At 40.4% G+C, this 23,962-nt stretch overlaps 1 protein-coding gene across 3 annotated transcripts in view; it reads left to right on the forward strand.

Annotated features, from left to right (window-relative positions):
* Positions 1-23,962, forward strand: part of St7l (suppression of tumorigenicity 7 like) — a 71,992-nt gene that overhangs the window by 10,941 nt on the left and 37,089 nt on the right. For all 3 annotated transcript variants that reach the window (XM_052731062.1, XM_052731063.1, XM_052731064.1), the window contains exons 6-9: positions 7,977-8,055; positions 18,154-18,308; positions 20,320-20,417; positions 20,867-20,981. In XM_052731062.1, the coding sequence (XP_052587022.1) occupies positions 7,977-8,055; positions 18,154-18,308; positions 20,320-20,417; positions 20,867-20,981 (447 nt within the window). The remainder of the gene's footprint in view (positions 1-7,976; positions 8,056-18,153; positions 18,309-20,319; positions 20,418-20,866; positions 20,982-23,962) is intronic.

Consider the following 23,962-nt stretch of genomic DNA (forward strand, 5'->3'; position numbering starts at 1 on the left):
AGACTAGTGGGTAAAGTGCTCTCTGTGCAAGTCTGATGACAGGAGTTCAGATCTCTAGAACCTGTGTACAGCTGGACACAGTACTACACAGGCCTATAATCCCTGTGCTTTGATGGGGAGACAAAAGATAGGAGAATCCACAGAAGTTCAAGAGCCAGCTAGAATAACTAGACCCTATCACAAACAACGCGGAAGGTGAGAACCAACATCCAAGATTATTCTCCTACCTCTAGACACACACACACACACACACACACACACACACACACACACACACACAAAGAGAGAGACAGAGAGACAGAGACAGAGAGAGAGAGAGAAAGACAGATTATGAACGTTGGGGAATGATATGTAGAAGAAACATAGGGTATATTTTGTTCTAGTCAAAAATGAAGATTCATGTAAAGTGATAGTTTATAGGCCTCTCTAAGCTGTTCCCTACCGAATAGAGTATTATAAGGGCCTGGGATACAGCTGAGTGGCAGGGCCTTTCGCAGCATTTATGAAGCTCTGGGTCTGAGAGTTAGCACCAGGAAGTGGCAGAAGGAATGTGTAACCTAAAGACAGGGCTATTTTCCCCAGTGTCCTCTACTTTGAATGCCTTTGCTGTATCTGTATGATGACTCACCAGTCACATTCTTTAAGATGTCTTCTCTGGAAGCTCCTATAATATAGTACATGCTATATACTCTTTCATGCAATTTTGAATAGATGGAGGGATGGTATTTGTATTACACATGTAAGTAATTTCATTAATAATAATTAACACATGGACTGCATGTGTACTAATTTGATTCTCCCAGTCACTCTATGAGATAAGAACTATTACCAGCCCCCCTCTTAAAAAGAAGGACTAGGGCTGGAGAGATGGTTCAATGGTTAAGAGCGCTGGCTGCTCTTCCAGGGGTCCTGAGTTCAATTCCCAGCAACCACATGGTGGCTCACAACCATCCATAATGAGATCTAATGCCCTCTTTTGGCCTATAAGCATACATGCAGGCAGAACATTGTATACATAATAAATAAATCTTAAAAAAGAAAAAAAAAAAGAAGAAACTAAGTTTAATGTGATGGTTTATGACTATAATCCTAGCACTCTGGAGGCTTAAGCAGGAGGATTGCCTGAAGTTCAAGATCAGCCTGGGCTATATAGTTCTAGGTTAGCCTGGGCTACATACAGTGTGAGACTGTTTGAAACCCAAACAAACAAATAGGAACTGAAGCAAACGGAGGTCAAGTCACGTGCCATTCACCACTGATAAATGATAAAGGTGGATGTCAAACTCGGTTATGGCTCTTGACCACTCCACCACTCCTGCTTCAGCTAGCTGCATTGAGAGAAGAGAATCAGCAGTGAGGGTCTGAAAAAGCCAATTCCTTAGCAGTGAAGTGAGCTCACTGTGTCACATTGTTGCTGAGTAAAATATGGTAAGGATTGGTGGCAGTGAGAAAATCAAGGCTCTTTGACAAATTTACAAGTTAGGCTAATTGCAAATGTAGGAGAAAATTGCTTTATGTATGAATCTTACTGTTTATGGTCACAGCAAAAGTATGTGTGTTAAGGAAAACTGCAGTAGACCATCAGCACAGTGTTAGGAGCTGAGGTGTCTGTAGAAATCAAATGTTATCTTATTTCTCCCTCTCACAGACTGAATTGCAAATATCCCCGAGCTTCTTGGACAGCTCTGATGGCTCTTCAGAACATTTCTGTTCGAACAGTTCCCCAAAGAATTTTGAAAATCTGTGTACCTTTTCACACATTTTAAAGTTTCAAATCAGAAGGTTAAATAATTGCAGAGAATATAATTTTTGTTATATTAGAAAATATAGACATTAAAAAAATAAACCATTATTCCCTTTATTTGAATATAATATAGGGAATAATGAAAATGTAGGCCATGAAAATCAGAAGGTTTTACTGTGTGTGCCTGTCAGGGTAGATGCTTGCATGCCAAGCACATATTTTATCACTGAACTGCATCTAAGAATTTGATAACGACCATTTTCCATTGAAAACTATAGGAACAAACACTCTTTAACAGTAGTAAGCCTTATAAGTCTTTTTTGTTTTTGTTTTTGAGAATGGGTCTTGTTATATAGTCTAGATTGACTCACATTGGAGAACCTCCTGCCTCAGCCTCCCACATGCTTGAAATTGCAAGTATATGCCAGTGGAAGTTTCTTTCTTCTTGAGGTCTTATCTCTTCTATAGCTTTATGTGATTTTATAATTACGTTATGCTTGAAGGTCTTTTACTACTCTTGCAACTCTCCCGCGATGTCCGTTTCATATAAAATTATTTTACATTTGGCCATGAGATTTTGAATGCTGTGATGTATTGCTTCTTCTTTTATTCATCTATCTCCTATCTATCTATCTATCTATCTATCTATCTATCTATCTATCTATCTATCTATCTTCTACCTGTCTGTCTGTCTGTCTGTTTATTTTGGTTTTTGAGACAGGTCTCACTATGTAGTTCTGGCTGTCCTAGAACTCAATATGTAGAACAAGCTGGCCTTGAACACACAGAGATCCTCCTGTCTCTGCCTCCCAAGTACTGGGATTAAAGGGATGTGCCACCACACCTCACTGTTGTGATGTATTTTAATTATATTCTTGTCAAATCTTTAACAGCTATATACTTAGCTATTTTTTTCTCTCCTCAAAATATGCCCTTTAAGTCCTAATTGGGTGTCTTCATTGTCAATCCGGTCAATCAAATCATATTGACAGAGAAATCTGACTCCATTCTCCATTTTTCAGTTCAGATAGATATGTCAGCATCTTCATCATGACTGTTTCTCTTATGTATCAGATTTTTGCTTGTTTTGTGAGGTAGGGTCTCCTCTATAGCCCAAGTTGTCCTTAAACTCGTGGTCTTGTTGCCTCTGCGGGGTTATAAGACTGTGATACCCAGCTCTGTATTAAGATACTGAGAAGAAAGATGAAATTTTGAGCTTTGCCTACTGCTTGTCCCTTGCCAGACTGAAGCGCCACTGCTTTTATTATTCCTTGCCAGTACACTCTGACTTCCTGTAAGGACCTTCCATAGGAGTAGTTCACTTTTTTAAATAATTGGGGAGGGGTACTAATAAAAATGGTTATCACTCCTTAATTAAAAGCATTTAGGAGCCAAATATTCTATTTATTTAGCATTCATTTTTGAAAGATCCTCATGTAGCTCAGGCTGGTGGCTTCAAATTCCCTGTATACTGATGGTGTCCTTGAATTTCTGATCTTTCTGCCTTTACCTGGGTGCTAGGATTATACCCAGTCCATGTGGTGCTGGAGTTGAATCCAGGGCTTTGTGCATTCTAGGCAGGCATTCTACCAAGAAAGCTACATTTCCCATGTGGAATAATATTGTTCCTCACTCCTAAGTTCTACTGCTCAAAGAAAGAAGTAAAAGGCAGGAATCCTTATTTTCAGGTGCCTTGTTTTAGGGTGACTGTCCTCATCCAGGCTTGATGGTTCATGCCTGTAACCCTAATACTTGGAAGGCTGAGGCAGAAGAATTTTAACTTTACCTCAAAAACAAAAAAACAAGTTAGTACCGCTATCTCCCAAACTGACTGCTCCAAATCTAAACTGCATTGTTCTATTGACACCTAGAGGTTTTGAGCAGTTCGTGCACACTGAATCTAGGAAGATTTGGAGTGGCTAAGAGGCAAGCCTTTCTTCTGTGAGCTAGAAAGGAGCACACCTCTAAGGAGAGGGGTTAGTAATTATGGTTAGGTAGGAAAGGATGAATAGAGTAGTCAGAGGAGCATTCTTCAGGTCAATCAGTTATAGAGGAGTCATGTGAATTTTAATAAACTGAGGCTTTTGACATCAATTTTTCTTACGACCACATGCATCATTTTGGTCCTTACAGTTTTATGTACTTCTAGAAGTGTGTATAATCTAGTTAAATACTGAACTCACAGGTAGACTTTGTTGAGTGAGAATTCAGAATGAACTGTCAGTTTTGTTTCAATCCTTTCAGACACTGATATAAAGGCAATGATTTCCATCAGTATAGCTTTTGATAGTAAAAAAGACAAATATGCACAAGTGATATGTGGGACGTTTCCCTTGACTTATTGTCATCAGTAGTCATTATATTAGTAGATTTTGCTCTCATCTGACTGATTTGTTGGTTTAAGTCTGAGAATAAACATGCCCTCAAGAGCTGGGTAGCAGTGTGCTTTGAATGATATGTTTTCACTTTGAACATTTAGAAATCAGGATGTTAGCTGAGCTGTATATATCTGTTGTCCCAGCTGCTAAAGAGGTTGAGGTAGGAGGATGACAGAGTACTGGGCAATACTGGATGACCCTGTCTCAGAGAGCAAAACAAAATACTAAACAGCCAAAACCCCCAAGAAATTTCCCACTAATGTCCAGCTTGATACCTTAATGGAAGTTGGAAAATATGGGAGTGGACCTATGTGTCCACTAGCTGTGGTCAGCTAGGGATGAGCAGCTGTTCTGCTGCTCACACAGTGTGTGTGCTCTTAGTACTTTGTTCCTTCTGGGACTTTGTAGACATTTACATCGCAGTCTTTGACCCACAGATAGGTGCAGTTCTCTTTTGTGCTTATTAGAATATTGCAAATGTTAATTGAAAAATAGATAAATCTGAGTGAAATTTTTTTGTGTGTGTTTTAATTATTTTAAGCCTACCATGAGCTCTTAGAAGTATTGAATAATAAGTCAGTATTTTGATTTAAATTATTCTTAGGCCTTGGGTTTTTGGTTTTTTTTTTTTGTCTTTTTCTTTTTCTTTTTTTTCTTTTTGAAACAGGGTTTCTCTGTGTAATAGCCTTGGCTGTCCTGGAACTCACTGTGTAGACCAGTCTGGCCTCAAACTCACAGAGATCCACCCGCCTCTGCCTCCTTCCAAGTGTAGGGATTAAAGACATGCACCACCACTGCCTGGGCCTTTAATTCATTTTTTTTTTTTTTTTTTTTTTTTTTTTTTTTTTTTTTTTTGGTCAGGGTTTCTCTGTGTAGCTTTGCGCCTTTCCTGGAACTTGCTTTGGAGACCAGGCTGGCCTCGAACTCACAGAGATCCGCCTGGCTCTGCCTCCCGAGTGCTGGGATTAAAGGCGTGCGCCACCACCGCCCGGCTTTTAATTCATTTTTTTAAGCTTGTATTTTCTCCTTTTACTTTAGATTTAGGAATACCTTGGTTGTGAAGAGCAATCTTGAAAGGCAGGAATGATAGAGGATTTGAAAACACAAGAATAAAAAAAATTGCTTACAGATGCATTACATAGACTCATTAGAAATAAAAAGTGCCAGGCGGTGGTGGCGCACACCTTTAATCCCAGCACTCAGGAGGCAGAGTCAGGTTGATCTGTGAGGCCAGCTTTGTCTTCAGAGCTAGTTCCAGGACAGCTGAGGATGCACAGAGAAACCTTGTCTCAAAAAACAAAAACAAAACAAAACAAAAAGAAACAGTAGAAATGAGAAATTACAAATGATATTGTCTTCATGTGTTAAATTAACCAAGATTGATAATACAGACTGAGTAGCCCTTCTCTGAAATGCTAGCAAACTAGAATATCTTTTAGATTTTCTTTAATATTTGAGATATTTGTATATACACAATAATATATCTTGAGAATGGGACTTAAGTCTGAACTCAGAATTCTTGTTTCATATATATCTTATACACATAGGTGGAAAGTAATTTCTTTCATCTTGTTTTGTTATTGATTTTAGGGATAGGGGTTTATATAGCCCAGTCTGCCTTTATCTCCTTAAGTAGCCAACACTGGCCTTGAGCTCCTGCCTCTACTGCCCAAGTTCTAGGATTACGGATATATGCCACCATACCCCTCTTATTGTGCCTGGGTTTGGACTGCAACCTATCCCATGAGGTCAGGTGTTGATTTTTCCACTCTTGGTTTCATGTTTTCTATTTTGGAGTTTTGTATAGAGATGCTTAACCTGGTTTGAAGGGTAAGAAATTGGGGAAATGGTCACTTTCCTGTGCTGGCTCAAAGTACAAATTAATAATTTTATTGAGTGGAATTTGAGGGTATATATCCAAAATCCTTTAAAGACTGTACCAATTTTAAACAAAGAAATATTTGGTCAACTATTCAAAGACAGAATCTGAAAGATTATTTTTTGTTTGTTTTGTGTTTTTGTTTTGTATTGAGGATGTTTTGTACTGAGAACTAAGCATAAGACCTCACACATACTAGATGATTTTTTTTTAACTATCAAACTTTATTCCCAGTCATTTTTGCTTGTTTGTTTAAGTCAGGGTCTTGCTCTGTAGCTCTGGCTAACCTGGTACTTGCTATATAGTCCTGGCTGGCCTCAAATTCATCGTGATCCTCCTGCCTCAGCCTCCTGAATGCTAGATAACAGCTTTTCACTACCATACTGGCTGAATGATTGTTATCACAATGGTTTTTCTGTTGCTATTTTTTGTTTTTGAAATAGTTTCATGTAGCCCAGGTAGGCCTCAAACTCTCTGCATAGCTAAAGATGGCCTTGAACTCTGGATCCTCCTGCTTCCACCTTCCAAGATCTCACTGTCTCAGGTTATAAACTTATGCATAGTCTACAATGCTTTTATAGTAGGAAAGCACTGGAAATAACTTTTCATTGGAAGAGAATAAATTATGATTATATACTAGGATATTGTATAATCACCTCAAATGCTGGTAAAGATTCAGCATTCAATTTTGGCCTGTAAATACCATACAGTTTATAGAAGAGAGTCCCATCATCAAAGGTTTACAAGCCTAATATCATAGTCTGTTTCTATGATCTGTTTTAGTGTTGTGGCAGATCGATGTTCTTTTTTTTTTGGTTTTTCGAGACAGGGTTTCCCTGTGTAGCTTTGCGCCTTTTCCTGGAACTCACTTGGTAGCCCAGGCTGGCCTCGAACTCACAGAGATCCACCTGGCTCTGCCTCCCGAGTGTTGGGATTAAAGGCGTGCGCCACCACCGCCCGGCCAGATCGATGTTCTTTACCTGGTTAGAATCAGGCAGTGCTGGCTTGCATCAGTTTGTCAAATTCAGGAAGCATTAGCTGTCAGCTAGCTGGTGACATGTTTGATATGAAAAATGTATTTTTGTTACACATGTGGAATATATTGTCTCATTTTCTGAGCCAAGACTAATATTTTGTTTCCAAAGGAAAACTCAAACATTTTCCACGTTATTCTTTCTGGACAGTTGTAGGTCTTGTTCCAAAGTCAACATTCATACGTTCTCCATTTTTCTTATCAAATGTAAAGTAAGCCAGGTAATTCCAAGAATCTGCTCTGTGTGTGTGTGTGTGTGTGTGTGTGTGTGTGTGTGTGTGTGTGTGTGTATTTAGCTTTTAGGAGACATAAACTAATGTGATATCCTCATTTTGGTTCAGTAAATGGTAGCAAAGCCATCCCATTATTCCAGAGAAATCCTAACTCAGGTTACTGTTGAATTTTGATAAAGCTGAGGTTTTCCAGAGATGTGCTGTATTCTAAATTAACTCAGTCTTCCTTCCCAGTTTTCATAGAATTCCTTCACAGGATTCATAGAAAATACACATCTACACATTTTTCCTGTACTGAATTATTGATTAAACAAAGACTTTTTAGCTTTTGTGTTTTTTAGTGGTTCCATAGACCCTTTTCAGAATGATGGAAGAAGAACTTTCATGTCTATTATAATCTAGCGTCACTCAAGCTCAGTTTTGACATGTACTGAGATACATAAATGTTCATGTGTAAAAATGATGTGATTAATTCAGTTAAGTACTTTATATGTTATGAAAATAGATCATAGAATATTTTTATTATATGAAAAGTTTCCAGATTTAATATAAATTTCTCATGTAAATGTGAGCTAGTAACCCAGTTTCATATGTTTAAAAACATGATATTTAAAGCTTTGTTTACTCTTTTAGCTCATTCTTCATACGTTTTACATAAGATTATTTATGTTTACCATCTCATCCACTCTTTGAAATATTTTTCCCACAGTTATGCAGAAGGCATGGAGGGAAAGAAATCCTCCAGCTCGAATCAAAGCAGCCTATCAAGCGTTAGAGTTAAACAATGAGTAAGTTGGAAAAATAAATTTGTTTTAAAGGAAACACAGGCAACTAATTTTGTATTTCCTTTTATCTGCTCATAGATTAGGAACACTGGTAGTCTCCATTCCTATCTTGAATACTAGAGATAAGATTTGCAGTGTCCACTGACATCTGTATTTTGCTTTTGAAAGTGTAAATTATGGTTTTACATAAAAGTGTCTTAGACGTTCTTTTTAAAATAAAGAGTACTAATGAAGAATGCTAATAATACTTAGTAGTTAAATGGATAATTAAATATTTATGCCACTGTTTTATTTTGTTTTTCATTTAAATCATTCATTTAAAGCACTCATCAGTCCTGGGAACTTATACTCAGCAATGGGCTTTGAGACATAATAAGAGGATTCAAAATTAGCAAAATAGCTCTGTCTAGTTTTTCCATGTTAATAGCATTTACTTTCATAGCTTTTTATATTATTTTTATATCTTAAGAGTACAAAAATTTAAATTACCTATTTAGTGTTTAAATGGCACAGATCAGTGACTTTTTCAAAAGTATTTATTTATTTATTTATTTATTTATTTATTTATTTATTTATTTATTTATTTATTATGTATACAGCATGTATGACTGCCGGCCAGAAGAGGGCACCAGATCTCACTACAAATGGTTGTGAGCCACGATGTGGTTGCTGGGAATTGAACTCAGGACCTCTGGAAGAGCAGTCAGTGCTCTTAACCTCTGAGCCATCTCTCCAGCCCCCTAAATTTATTTAAAATTTTTTTTTTCATTTTACATACCAAACTGCAGTTCCCCCAGATCAGTAACTTTTAATCTAACATATCACATAAATGTCAGGTGGGATCATTCAAAGAATGCCTCCTGGCTAATATGAATTTAGAGTTTTCCTTGAAGCTTTCTTGTCAGTAAGAAGATCCTCCTGAGGGAGCAAAATAATGGCAGTGCCCTCCACCTAGTGACTGGCTGACAGGAGTGTAACTGACCTATTGACATTGTAAAACTCTCAGAGCTTGACTGAAGTAACCTGGTGATCGCTCAGTCAGGTGCAAAGTATCTAAATAGAAGGGAGCTATCCTCTACTCTCTAGCTCAGTGGCATTCTTAAAGACAAAATGCACAGCCAGGTGGAGGTATATAGTATCAGGGAACAGATGCAGGTGTGTAGTGTCAGGGAACAGATGCAGGTGTGTAGTGTCAGGGAACAGATGCAGGTGTGTAGTGTCAGGGAACAGGTACAGGTGTGTAGTGTCAGGGAACAGATGCAGGTGTGTAGTGTCAGGGAACAGATGCAGGTGTGTAGTGTCAGGGAACAGATGCAGGTGTGTAGTGTCAGGGAACAGGTACAGGTGTGTAGTGTCAGGGAACAGGTACAGGTATGTAGTGTCAGGGAACAGATGCAGGTGTGTAGTGTCAGGGAACAGATGCAGGTGTGTAGTGTCAGGGAACAGATGCAGGTGTGTAGTGTCAGGGAACAGGTACAGGTGTGTAGTGTCAGGGAACAGATGCAGGTGTGTAGTGTCAGGGAACAGATGCAGGTGTGTAGTGTCAGGGAACAGATGCAGGTGTGTAGTGTCAGGGAACAGATGCAGGTGTGTAGTGTCAGGGAACAGATGCAGGTGTGTAGTGTCAGGGAACAGGTACAGGTATGTAGTGTCAAGGAACAGATGCAGGTGTGTAGTGTCAGGGAACAGATGCAGGTGTGTAGTGTCAGGGAACAGGTACAGGTGTGTAGTGTCAGGGAACAGATGCAGGTGTGTAGTGTCAGGGAACAGATGCAGGTGTGTAGTGTCAGGGAACAGATGCAGGTGTGTAGTGTCAGGGAACAGATGCAGGTGTGTAGTGTCAGGGAACAGATGCAGGTGTGTAGTGTCAGGGAACAGGTACAGGTGTGTAGTGTCAGGGAACAGATGCAGGTGTGTAGTGTCAGGGAACAGATGCAGGTGTGTAGTGTCAGGGAACAGATGCAGGTGTGTAGTGTCAGGGAACAGATGCAGGTGTGTAGTGTCAGGGAACAGGTACAGGTGTGTATGTCAGGGAACAGATGCAGGTGTGTAGTGTCAGGGAACAGATGCAGGTGTGTAGTGTCAGGGAACAGATGCAGGTGTGTAGTGTCAGGGAACAGATGCAGGTGTGTAGTGTCAGGGAACAGATGCAGGTGTGTAGTGCCAGGGAACAGATGCAGGTGTGTAGTGCCAGGGAACAGATGCAGGTGTGTAGTGCCAGGGAACAGATGCAGGTGTGTAGTGCCAGGGAACAGATGCAGGTGTGTAGTGCCAGGGAACAGATGCAGGTGTGTAGTGTCAGGGAACAGATGCAGGTGTGTAGTGCCAGGGAACAGATGCAGGTGTGTAGTGCCAGGGAACAGATGCAGGTGTGTAGTGCCAGGGAACAGATGCAGGTGTGTAGTGCCAGGGAACAGATGCAGGTGTGTAGTGCCAGGGAACAGATGCAGGTGTGTAGTGTCAGGGAACAGATGCAGGTGTGTAGTGCCAGGGAACAGATGCAGGTGTGTAGTGTCAGGGAACAGGTACAGGTGTGTAGTGCCAGGGAACAGATGCAGGTGTGTAGTGTCAGGGAACAGATGCAGGTGTGTAGTGTCAGGGAACAGATGCAGGTGTGTAGTGCCAGGGAACAGGTACAGGTGTGTAGTGCCAGGGAACAGATGCAGGTGTGTAGTGCCAGGGAACAGATGCAGGTGTGTAGTGTCAGGGAACAGATGCAGGTGTGTAGTGTCAGGGAACAGATGCAGGTGTGTAGTGCCAGGGAACAGGTACAGGTGTGTAGTGCCAGGGAACAGATGCAGGTGTGTAGTGTCAGGGAACAGATGCAGGTGTGTAGTGTCAGGGAACAGGTACAGGTGTGTAGTGTCAGGGAACAGATGCAGGTGTGTAGTGTCAGGGAACAGATGCAGGTGTGTAGTGCCAGGGAACAGGTACAGGTGTGTAGTGCCAGGGAACAGATGCAGGTGTGTAGTGTCAGGGAGCAGATGCAGGTGTGTAGTGCCAGGGAACAGATGCAGGTGTGTAGTGTCAGGGAACAGGTACAGGTGTGTAGTGCCAGGGAACAGATGCAGGTGTGTAGTGTCAGGGAACAGATGCAGGTGTGTAGTGTCAGGGAACAGGTACAGGTGTGTAGTGCCAGGGAACAGGTACAGGTGTGTAGTGTCAGGGAACAGATGCAGGTGTGTAGTGTCAGGGAACAGGTACAGGTGTGTAGTGTCAGGGAACAGATGCAGGTGTGTAGTGCCAGGGAACAGATGCAGGTGTGTAGTGTCAGGGAACAGATGCAGGTGTGTAGTGTCAGGGAACAGATGCAGGTGTGTAGTGCCAGGGAACAGGTACAGGTGTGTAGTGTCAGGGAACAGATGCAGGTGTGTAGTGTCAGGGAACAGATGCAGGTGTGTAGTGTCAGGGAACAGGTACAGGTGTGTAGTGCCAGGGAACAGATGCAGGTGTGTAGTGTCAGGGAACAGATGCAGGTGTGTAGTGCCAGGGAACAGGTACAGGTGTGTAGTGTCAGGGAACAGATGCAGGTGTGTAGTGTCAGGGAACAGATGCAGGTGAGTGCCAGGGAACAGATGCAGGTGTGTAGTGTCAGGGAACAGGTACAGGTGTGTAGTGCCAGGGAACAGATGCAGGTGTGTAGTGCCAGGGAACAGATGCAGGTGTGTAGTGCCAGGGAACAGATGCAGGTGTGTAGTGCCAGGGAACAGATGCAGGTGTGTAGTGCCAGGGAACAGGTACAGGTGTGTAGTGTCAGGGAACAGATGCAGGTGTGTAGTGCCAGGGAACAGATGCAGGTGTGTAGTGCCAGGGAACAGATGCAGGTGTGTAGTGCCAGGGAACAGATGCAGGTGTGTAGTGCCAGGGAACAGATGCAGGTGTGTAGTGCCAGGGAACAGGTACAGGTGTGTAGTGTCAGGGAACAGATGCAGGTGTGTAGTGTCAGGGAACAGGTACAGGTGTGTAGTGCCAGGGAACAGATGCAGGTGTGTAGTGCCAGGGAACAGATGCAGGTGTGTAGTGCCAGGGAACAGATGCAGGTGTGTAGTGCCAGGGAACAGATGCAGGTGTGTAGTGTCAGGGAACAGAGCTATCTATGGTTGTTGGTTTTTCCTAGTGTGATGGTTCTTTGAAGCACCAGCTCAAAGGACTTGCCTTTATTTCAGTTACCTTGGAATTCTCTGAGTTGACCACACGAAGGTGAAAGCATTTAGAGAAAAATGTGTTATTAGCCGTCTCTGTCTGATGCAAAGGATAAAATAAACAGAGGGACAAGAAAATAGACAAACCAGAAAACTTGTGAGGAAGGGTTGGGAAGTGAGACACGGGAGAATAGGGCCTTGAAAAGCTTCCACAAATTCCTGGGAGCCTCAAAGACCCAATTTTTGACAGAGATTGGCACGTGCTCAGAAATACTTGGTTTTCAAGTCCTCTTAAGCCCATACAGTATCTTAATTCGTGAAAATTTTTTGACAAAATCCAACATCATTTTATGATAAATTATTAAAAATGTTAGATATGTAAGGAATGCTCTATCTGGATAGCATTTAGGTTGGGCACGAGTAGGAAATGAAAGCTATGACAGTTGTAAAATACCTGAGTGTTGAAGTGCGCCCTACTGCACATGCACACACACGCACACACACACACACACACACAGAGCGCCTACCCATGGAGACTTGGTGTTTGTACTTTATTCATAGATATTGAAGAAAACTTTTATCTGATCATTAATTGACCACTATGCTAACCTAGCACAGACCTTATTGGTCACACATGACAAAGAAGACAGAATTAACAAAATTGTCAGGAAAGCCAGTAAACCAACAGCCACAACAGGCAGCAGCAACAGAGGGGGTACAGAAAATCCTCTAGAGTTGCCAGAATATTAGAGTTAAAAATTACAATTTTCAACAAACAAATTATGAAGCATGCAAAGAATGTGGGTGTGGTGGCACATACTTCTAATCTCAGCAATCAGGAGGCTGTAACTGAGCTCTGGGTTAGCCTGGGCTACAGCCAGACCCTGTTCCCAAACGTAACAACAAAGCTAGCATTCAAAGAAACAACAGAACAAACAATGGGAAAGGTATTCATGGAGATGTCTCCAAAGAAATCCAGACTTTTGACTTAATAGATTTTAAATCATCCATTTTAAATTTGATCCAAAAGGTAAAAACCACCAGAAAGGTCCATGGTGATGTTTCACCATTAGAGATTTATCAATACATTTTTGAAATCCCAGGAGGGCAGCTGGGCACACAAGGGACTAAGAAGAAATCCTTGGATTGAGAAGTGCAGCTGAAATAAAGACGCACTGTAGGAGCTCTGTGGCAGATCTGTGCAGGCAGAAGAGTCAGCAGAGCCGTGGTAGGCCGCTTGAGCTTCTGTAGTCAGAAGCAGGAATGAAGAGAAACGGAGGAGCTAATATGAGACCGGGGGGACAGTCAGTCATGCCACCCTACGTACAATTGGAGTCCCTGAAATATGGAAGCAAGAAAAAATAGTGCAGAAATAATATTGGAAATAATAGCTAACCCAAGTTGTTAGTACAGCAAATCCAGCAGCATTTGGAAAGTATTATACGTGAGGACTAAGTGGGGTTTGTTCCAATTGAAAAATTTTGACACATGAAGGGAAGAATCTGCATGATTGTCTCGGGTGGTACAGAAATCGCCTCTGACAGTTCAGTACCATCATGACAGAAATATGTGAAATTAATTAATGTAACACACTGCATTAATAGAGCAAAGTGCAAAACCCATAAGTTATCGCAGTTCACTAAAAAAGCATTTGACAAAATCCAACATCATTTTATGATAAATACTAAAAATGTTATAGATGTTAGGAATCCTGTTCAAATTAATGAAGGGTCTCTGAAAAGCCTGCACCTGAGGACACTTAGTGATGAAAGACTGCAAGCTTTCTGTTTCAATCAGTAAGGAAGGATGATTGTCCTCACTACTTCTGTTTACATGTTATTAGAAATCCTAGCTGGGTGGTGGTGGCGCTCGCCTTTAATCCCAGCACTCAGGAGGCAGAGGCAGGTGGATCTCTGTGAGTTCGAGGCCAACCTGGTCTACAGAGCGAGATCCAGGACAGGTACCAAAACTACACAGAGAAACCTTGTCTCAAACTCCCCCCCCAAAAAAACAACAACAACAAAACCAAAACCAAAACTAAACAAGTGGAAAGGAAACTTCTGTTCATGTATGATACAAATTAGATATCATTAACTAAAATGCTAGCACTCGCTTGTATCAATCTACAGATTTAATATAGCCCCTACTAAAATTACAACTACTGGGGCTGGAGAGAAGGTCGGTGGTTAAGAGCACTGGCTGCCTTTCCAGAGGATCTTGGTTTGGTCTCCAACACCCACATGGCAGCTCACAATCATCTAAAGCCACTTCCACTTCTGGGGGAATCCAGCACCCTCTTCTGGACTCCATGGGTATTGTATGCATTGATACATATACATGCAGGCAAAACACTCATACATGTGAAAATTTAAAAATAATTAAAATTGCAGTTACTATTTTTGCAGAAATTGACAAGCTGGTCTTAGCATTTGTATGAGTTGCAAGAGACTCTAAGTAGCCCAAAACAATCCTAGGACCACATTAGAAGACTCACATTTTCTAATTTTAAAATTCTACAAAACTAGATGGTTAAACCATAAGATTAGATGCCTAGACTGATGGCTTACTGGAAAGTAAGCCCATATGTTTATGGCCTTTCAGTTGATTTTTAATGGAGGTGCCCAGGCTATTCAATGGAGAAAAAGATGTTTTTAAAGCTGAGTTGTGGTGGAGCATGCCTTTAATCCCAGCACTTGGGAGGCAGAGGCAGGTGGATCTCTATGAGTTTGAGGCTAGCCTGGTCTACAGAGGGAATTTCAGGACAGCCAGGACTGTTATACAGAGAAATCCTGTCTTGAAAAACCAAAACCAAAAAAGAAGGAGGAGGAGAAGGAGAAGAGGAAGAGGAGGAGAAGGAAGAGGAGGAGGAGAAGTTTCTAACAAGATGCTGAAACAATTGGACAGTCACATCTACAAGCTGGAAGTTGGACCCTTATGCCACATATGCATATAAATTAATTTAAAAGTAAATAACTATAAACTCTTGTAAGAGAACATGGAATGGGTTAGTGATATAGGCCAGTGGTAGAATTCTTGCCTAGTATGCTTAAAGCCCTACAACTTTGCCCTGTAAAAGAGAGGTGTAGAGGAGAGGGGAGGAGAGGGGAGGAGAGGAGAGGAGAGGAGAGGAGAGGAGAGGAGAGGAGAGGAGAGGAGGGACAGTCTTATGCCTCCATGTTTCCCAATGGTTTAACAGACACGACAGCAAAGGCATAAGCAATAGAAGAAAAAGTTGGTGAACTATGCCTTATTAAAATGAAACCTCTGTGCTCTAAAGGACACTTAAAGAGGATGATGTGTGACTGTTGGTGGGAAGGCAGGAGAGACAGTGGAACTGCTGAATGCTTATGGTGCTTTTGGGGGATGACGAAGATGCTATATGTATCTGTTATGGTTGCACAACCTTGAGGATATAGTAAAAGTTTCTGAATTCTGCAGTTGAAAATGTTTTATTCTGGTGGGCCTGCAAGATGGCTCAGCTGGTAAAGGTACCTGCAGCCAAGCTGATGACTTGACTTTGATCCCCAGGACCTACATGGTGGAAGGAGAGAACCAAATTCCACGAGTTGTCCTCAGACTTCCACATGAGTACTGTGGTGTACACATAGGCACACATAGTAAATAAGAAATACATGAAATAAAAATTAAATAAAATTTTATACTGGTATGTAAATTTAACCACAGTTTAAGACAAAAGGAAGTAATTAAGTATGCATAGGACTAATATCTCGTAATAACATATCTAATGCAAGAATGTAAGGCAAAATTGCCAAGAAGCACAAACTATAAGCTATAATGTGATTTGGTGGTGGTGGTACTGGGGATAGAACCCAGGGCCTTGTGCATGACAGACAAGTACTCTATCCTTGAGCTACATTTCCAGCCCTCTTTTTTCACTTTTTGAGACAAAGTCTTACTAATTTGCCCAAGCAGTCCTTGAACTTGTGACTCTCCTGCCTCAGCCTTCTGAGAAACTGGGATTACAGGCCTGTGCTACCAGACCTGGCTTGTAATTTAAAGTTATGTTAGGAGCTGGGGATGTATCTTAATGGTAGACATTGCCTACCATGTGAGTTCCTGAGTTTTATCCCCAGAACCGCAAAACTATAATAATAATAAAATAAAATTATGTTTATATTTAGATTCTATTTCATCAATTTTATCAAAGTCTTTATACAAGTGGTGTTTTGTTTTGTTTTGCAGTGCTGGGATCGAACCCAGGGCCTCAAGCATGCTAGGCAAGTGCTCTACCACTGCTACATCCCCAGCCCTACAAGAATATTTCTATCTTGGTTATTTAAAATCGTTTGAAACAAAACATTAAATACAAATATTTGATGATAGGCATTGTAACGTACATTTGTAATTACCAACACTTGAGAAGCTGAATCAGGAAAATGAGAGTTCAAGGCTAGCCTGGGCTGTGTAGCAAGATTCTGTTGCAAACAACAACAAATATTTGAATTTATTTTTGGAATGGCAAGCAGGATACCAGCAATATATCTAATGTTTTATCAAAGTCCAATGTAATACATTGGAGAAATGTGTTGATTAGTAAAATTATATATGAATGTACAGTGCTATTTGAAAAATATCTCAGTGGTATGATTTGATTTTTATATCTGAAAGGCCCTTCTTTACCCTTATTAAGGTAGCTACCTTGTCCTTTCATTCTTCAGTAGTAGACAGGTCTTACCATAGAGCCCAGAGTACACTGGTCCGCCTGTGTCATCAAAGCTGTCCCCAAACTCGAGCTCCTCCTGCCTCAGGGTTCTAAGTGTTGGGATTATAGATGTGGATGATAACTACTCACCGTCACTATATTTCATGCCTGCCCTTGTGGGTTTTTTTTTTTTTTTTTTTGCCAATAATCTCTGTTGAATTGGAACATGTGAACCAATGTGTAACTTTTTAGATTTTCTAGTAGCCACATTTAAAAAGTTAAAGAAGTTAGTTTGAATGTCTCAATTATCTATATTCAAAATATAAAATGTTTCCACATGCGATCAGTATTTTAAAAGCCTATCAATGAGGTATTTTACATTTTCTCAGTCTTTAAAATCTGATATGCACCAACATGCCATGTCAGTTCAGATTAACCACGTTTCAAGTGCTCAGTGACTGCTTGTGGCTACTGACTTGATTGTTGGACTGTGCAGGGCTTGGACAAGCAGAACTAAGACATCATCTTCAGACTAAATGTACTTGTCTAGAAATACATGGAAGGGAAGCTTTGTTTTTCTTTCTTGCCCAAAGCCAAGAATGAGTTTATTTTATTGGCCAGCTGTTGACTTTAAAGATACAAACAAAAATCTTGGTGTTTTAGCAGGGCGAAGAAAAGGAAGCTTGGGGTAAACATGGGTGTGTGGGTTGAGCGTAGGTGTATGAGAGGAAGGACTGGAATGCAGATTTGTGGTGGATAAGCCCGAGAGAAGACGCAGAGAAAACACTTGGGCTTGTAGAAAGAGAGTTTGTAGAACAGGCTTAGTGTAGGAATATGCTTCTGCTCAGATAGGAAAGATCCCTCATTAGCCAAGGAAGTCTTCCCAGTCTGCACTCCCATCGTCACCCACGTGATAGGGACATTACAGAGCAAGCAGCGCCTGAGAGCAGGCGTGACCAGTGACTGGTGTAGTCCTTACAGCTACTATTTTAAAGAACAGTTCATGTATCTTACTTTTTCTCCCCTTCTTCAAAAAGAAAACACAGAGTCAGAGAACAGAGATAGAAATAGAAAAGACAAAATAAAGACTGGAAGAAACATTGTGGGGTTGGGCATAATGAATATAAACTAGTGTACCCCTAGTGAGTTAAAACACTGAATGATGTTTTGTTTTGTTTTCTTGAAGATGGAAAGTGTAGGTATGGAGGAGGGAAGCATAACATAGCGAGAGGCCTGTCCGGGAGGAATGTGAGCTTCACCACAGTGCTTACACGGCCTTGCTTGCTTGCTTTACAGCTGTGCCACTGCCTACGTTCTGCTGGCCGAAGAGGAAGCGACAACGATCGTAGATGCGGAAAGGTTGTTCAAACAGGCCCTCAGGGCGGGAGAGGTCATTTATAGACGGTCACAGCAGTGCCAGCACCAGAGTCCTCAGCATGAAGCCCAACTGAGTAAGCAAATTCGAACTGACTATCATTCCTTTTTTCCCCCTTTTGGTTTCTTGAGGTGTTAGCCTCAAATTTGCCATGTAGATGAGGATGGCCCAGAACTGATCTTCCCTCCTGAGCTGGGATTATAGGCATGTGGTTATTACCAGGTCCAGATTCTCTTAACTTCTGAACTTGTGTCTTTTGTGTTTAAAGCATGAAACAATAATAATAAAAAAATGTAAAAATTTGATAATTTTCATGAGACAACTGATAGATTCATTTCTATTTCTGGTCTATTAATTCTAACAAGCTGACAATACAGAAAGAAATATGTAACATTTGTGGAAAGGAACACATCTGCTTTGGTTACCTTGAAGAAAAAATGTTGTTTTGAGACTGAGCATTTCTGTCACTAGACCAAGAGCACTTTTTAAAATTCAAGGGAACCTTCTAATGATGACAGGTAGTACTGAGATCCTCCCTAGACAATAGATATTGTCTTTACCCTGACTCTTCCTCAGAGCAATGGGAGGGGCACATTTTTTGCATTTCTGGGAATCAAATCCAAGGCTTCCCTCCCACATGCTTGGCAATGTCCAACCCTGACCTACAAAGCCAGCCCAAGCCCACCGTGTCTGCTCTCAGTCTCTAGGTCTGTATGTGGTGCCAAAGGTGGCTCCTCCCTCCTCCTCTTTGATCTCCTTCCTTCTTTCCTTCCCTTATTCCTTCCTCCTCTTGTTTTCGTTTGTCTGTTTGTCTTGTTTTAAGGCAGGGTCTTGCTCTTACAGTCCAGGTTGTCTCAGAATTTGGGACCCTTTTTAGGGACTGCTCATTTCACACCATCTGATGCTTAGTCCATACTCCAGTCTCATGTGACATTGGTTCTTTCTTTGGTTGATTTTTTTTTCCAGCATGCTTGAGATAGGATGAGGCACAGGGACCATTTCTTTTGGAGATGCTCTTCTGGTTAGGATTGCAACACTTACCAAAGCTGTTAGAATCGGCAGTGTTGCCATTTCTGGCTGAGATTTGTGGCCAGGGGGTTTTAGTTTCATGATTTTGGCAGATACTGGGCAATAAATTGAAATATGTTTACACGAGGCATTATCTCTTAGCAGCTAAGTTCTACATCTTTTGTTTATGGAAATTAAAATTTGGCTAATGTTTCCTCTCAGTTAAGTACTTGTGTTTACAATATATTTCATTAAGGCATGTTATTATACAAAACTATGGGAAGAGTTAATCTTGCAGTCTGGAACTAACGAAACTACATCTATAAAAACCTCTTGCTATTTGCCCTTGCATAATATCAAATCTAGTTATCTTGTAGAATTTTTAATTTAAAAAATGATACTTGTGTATATATATTTGTATGTGTATGTGTACATGCACACATACGTGCATAGAAGTCAGAAAACAGCTTGTGTGTGTGTCAGTTTTCTCCTTCTACTATACGGGTCCCAGGGCTCAGACTCAGGTCCTCAAGCTTGGCAAGCAAGCCTCTTTAACCTGATGAGCCGTCGCACTAGCCCATGCTAAGGATTTTCTCTTAGTCCTTTTGAGACATAGTTTCTTAATTAATAACTTAATAAAAGTCTATATTATTATGGAAATTTTGTTTAGGACATTTAGAGTCTTTGGGCCAAAATAATACTAAAATTATAGATTGTTTATGCAGAAACTTGAGATCGATAAATATATCTTCCTATTAATACCTACTTGTTTTCTGTCAGTATTAAACTCATTAACCAAATGAGCTATATATACTACATTCAACTTGCTTACTACTAGAGGAAAAAGTAATTAAATATATATTTTAGTTGTTTAATATAGAAAGCACACATAAAAATAGAGAACATTTATCATTTATCACCTAAATTTAATATTCACTAATAATAATGCATTCTAATATAATTTAATTTTAATAGGTCTTCCAGAATAAGCAAATAAAATTATTGGATAATATTTTAATGAAATATCAGGCTATAATACAAAAGTGATAGCTGTGTCATTTTCTTGTTTTTCTAAATAGGGCGAGATACCAATGTACTTGTATATATAAAAAGAAGATTGGCAATGTGTGCAAGAAAATTGGGAAGAATAAGAGAAGCAGTGAAAATAATGAGAGATGTAAGTAAATTTGATAACACAACCATTATTTCTATAGTGCACAAAACTAAAACAAATCAGTTATTTTAATGCAGAGTCACTGTTTTTCAATTGTGAGCAATTCTATAACAAGATAGTATATATTTTCTTTATTATTATTGTTTTTTTCCTTGAGACAGGGTTTCACCTTGTAGCTGTCCTGGAACTCACTCTGTAGACCAGGCTAGCCTCAAACTCACAGCAATCCACCTGCCTCTGCCTCCTGAGTGCTGGGATTAAAGGTGTGTACCACCATGCCCAACTAGGATATTTTCAATATGCATACATTTCTTAAGGATTAGGTCTTCATAAGTTCGTAAAAAAAGCAAAATAATTCATACTTTAACAAACCTGGTTCAGCTCCTCTGAGTTTTCCTGTCATGATTTATTTTGATTTTAGTCTTTTTTTTTTCCTTCCTTTTAATATACAGTTGATGAAAGAATTTCCTCCTCTTACCATGCTGAACATCCATGAAAACCTCTTAGAATCACTTCTAGAACTGCAGGCCTATGCAGATGTTCAGGCAGTCCTGGCAAAATATGATGGTGAGTTTTTTGGTTTTTTTTTGTGTGTGTGTGTATTAGTAGATAGCATGGTTATAGTCTCTTTTCAAGTGTGTAATCATCAGTCCAGTCCTGTTCTGGTGTTTCTCTGGTTGCCTCTTTCCAGTCTTAGCAGTCAGTTTTAAGGTGTAGGTATAGCTGCTGTGAAGCATCTTCTTTATCTGTCCTTCCAGCTGAACCAGAAGGTCACAGGAAGGAGCTTTTCCTCTCAGAGGATGTAGTCTTTATTAACTGAATGTGTGTGAGGCACTTAGAACGCAGTGGTGAACATGAAAACATGGATTTAACCTATATGGCATTTACGGCTTTAATGCGAGAAATCCACAGGAGTCTGCTTAAGAAGTATTAGGGAAATTTGTTAGGATAAATTGAGGAAATACACTCACGAATACAGAACCGAGTAGACAGCTGAAGTCATCCTCTGATCTGACCAGGAGCGAATCCACCTGGCAGTTCAGTCACACCAGGAAGCAGGAGGCAGGGAAAAGGAGCCTCTCCCTTTCCTTTGAAGAGGTCACATACAAGAGGCAAGAAGCACCACCTTCTTCAGGCCGCATAGCCCAAGGTCATGGGCGGAGCAAATACCACTCCACAGCTTAGTGAAACACACAGAGAACTGGACAGTAGTTACACTGAAGGCAGCATGTGAGGAGAGGTAACTGGGAAAGTACAGGCATGCGCATAGGAGGGAGCTTCATGAATTTGGGCATATAAGGGACACCAATAGAAGTTGCATAATAATCTTTGTAAGAATAAGTCAGAATGACAGTTTTACAATGATTTTTAGCTATAGAAAGTAATTTATATGGTTCACTGCATCCATATATAAACATATGAAGTGGTAGGATAGGTGTTTTCACTCTTCAGGCACTAAACTAGGAAACTGGAGTTTAAGATGATTCAATATTGGGTAATATGTTCCAGTGAATGAGTGGCAAACCTGAACCAGATAACTCAGCCATTTCATTTCTAGTTTACTAGTCATTTTATAAGAACGTATAATTCCACATATATTAGCTATTTGTATTATTATAACAATAACAGTTGACTACAAATGGAGTTGGGAAAATGTTAAAAATACAGGCTTCCGCCTGGTGGTGGTGGTGGTGGTGGTAGCACCCGCCTTTAATCCCAGTGCTCAGGAGGCAGAGGCAGGTAAATCTCTGAGAGACCAGCCTGGGCTACAGAGCAAGTTCCAGGACCACCAGGGCCACACAGAGAAACCCTGTCTCGAAGAAACAAAACACAAAAGCACAGACTTTCTCCTCCTTCAAAGTAAGACATCAGCTTACTTATTGTCTCCCTCTTAGATCCTCCTGCCTCTGCCTCTGCCTCCCAAGTCCTGAGATTCAAGGTGTATGCCAACGGGCTGGAAAGATGGCTCAGAGGTTAAGAGCACTGGCTGTTCTTCCAGAGGTGGCTGTTCTTCCAGAGGTCCTGAGTTCAATTCCCAGCACCCACATGGTGGCTCACAACCATCTGTAATGAGATCTGGCTCCCTCTTCTGGCCTGCAGGCATACACACAAACAGAACACTGTATACATAATAAATAAATAAATAAACCTTAAAAAAAAAAAGGTGTATGCCACCATGCCCTGCTAAGATATATATATTTTTTGGACTATTCAGGTCTTTATTAAACCATCAGGTGTTTTAGACAGGCAAAGTAACACAGTTCACAGAGTTAAAAAATGCAGCATAAAAGAACACAACCCATCTTTTCATCAGTAAACAAATGTTCCACAGCATAAACAAATGTAACACATCTTCAACTAATGTTCCACAGCAGTTTCTCTTTATCTACCTTTTGCCTTGGGGCTTTTTTTTTTTTAAACATAAAAACAGGTTAAAATTCCAAAGTCCAGAGTTATTTGAAACTGGAAAATATTTTCTCTGTAGAAAATAGTGAAAATGATAACATTTCCCAATAAGCCCTTTTAAGCCAAATAATAGCTGAATTATACATATAAATATTGATTAGATTCTGGGATACAGAAGAAACCATCTTCACCTGTTCAGAGAGCTATGTTTTACTTAAGTTGTGTAAGTGAGATTCCTGTTCATCTTCCCCTTCACTGTTTGATTTACGGCAGACATTTTTCTATAGGCTAATCCATAATCTAAAAAGATTTTAGCCTCCCCTCCTGAAAGTACAGCCAGCATATCCTTTCATCAGCTTGATATGGTATAAATTCTTATCCTAATAGTGAAATGTTTCACTAAAGAATGCCCAGTGATTGGGCAAAAACAAAACTTATTATAAGCCACAGTCATCCTAGGGTCCCCCCTGCTATGGAGCCTCCCTGGATCTGTGCAGTCTGATTGTCCTTTGCTTTATAATCTAGTATCCACTTATGAGTGAGTACATACCATGTTTGTCCTTCTGAGTCTGGGTTACCTCACTCAGGATGATATTTTCTAGTTCCATCCATTTGCCTGCAAATTTCATGAGGTCATTGTTTTTCTTTGCTGAGTAGTACTCCATTGTATATATGTACCACATTTTTTTAATCCATTTTTTAGTTGACGGGCATCTAGGTTGTTTGCTAGGATTTTTTTTTTTATTTTTAAGTTTTTTTGAGACAGGGTTTCTCTGTGTAGTTTTGGTGTCTTTCCTAGATCTCACTTTGTAGACTAGGCTGGCCTCGAACTCACAGAGATCTTCCTGCCTCTGCCTCCCAAGTGCTGGGATCAAAGGCGTGTGCCACCACCGCCCGGCTAGGATATTTTTTTAAATATGCATACATTTCTTAAGGGCTTCATAAGTTTACAAAAAATAATTTTACTTTAATAAACCTGGCTCAGCTCTTCTGAGGTTTTCTGTCATGATTTATTCTGATTTTATTCTCCCCTCCTTTTAATATACAGTTGATAAAAGTCCATGCTGCAAACTTTCTAGCCCTCATGTTTCTGTCATGTCTTTCTTTATAACAGGACATGCAAAGTCACTCACATTTGTCCT

This window comes from Peromyscus californicus, unplaced genomic scaffold, assembly GCF_007827085.1.
Source record: "Peromyscus californicus insignis strain IS unplaced genomic scaffold, ASM782708v3 Scaffold_9__1_contigs__length_137607984, whole genome shotgun sequence".
In the NCBI taxonomy this organism is placed as follows: domain Eukaryota; kingdom Metazoa; phylum Chordata; class Mammalia; order Rodentia; family Cricetidae; genus Peromyscus; species Peromyscus californicus.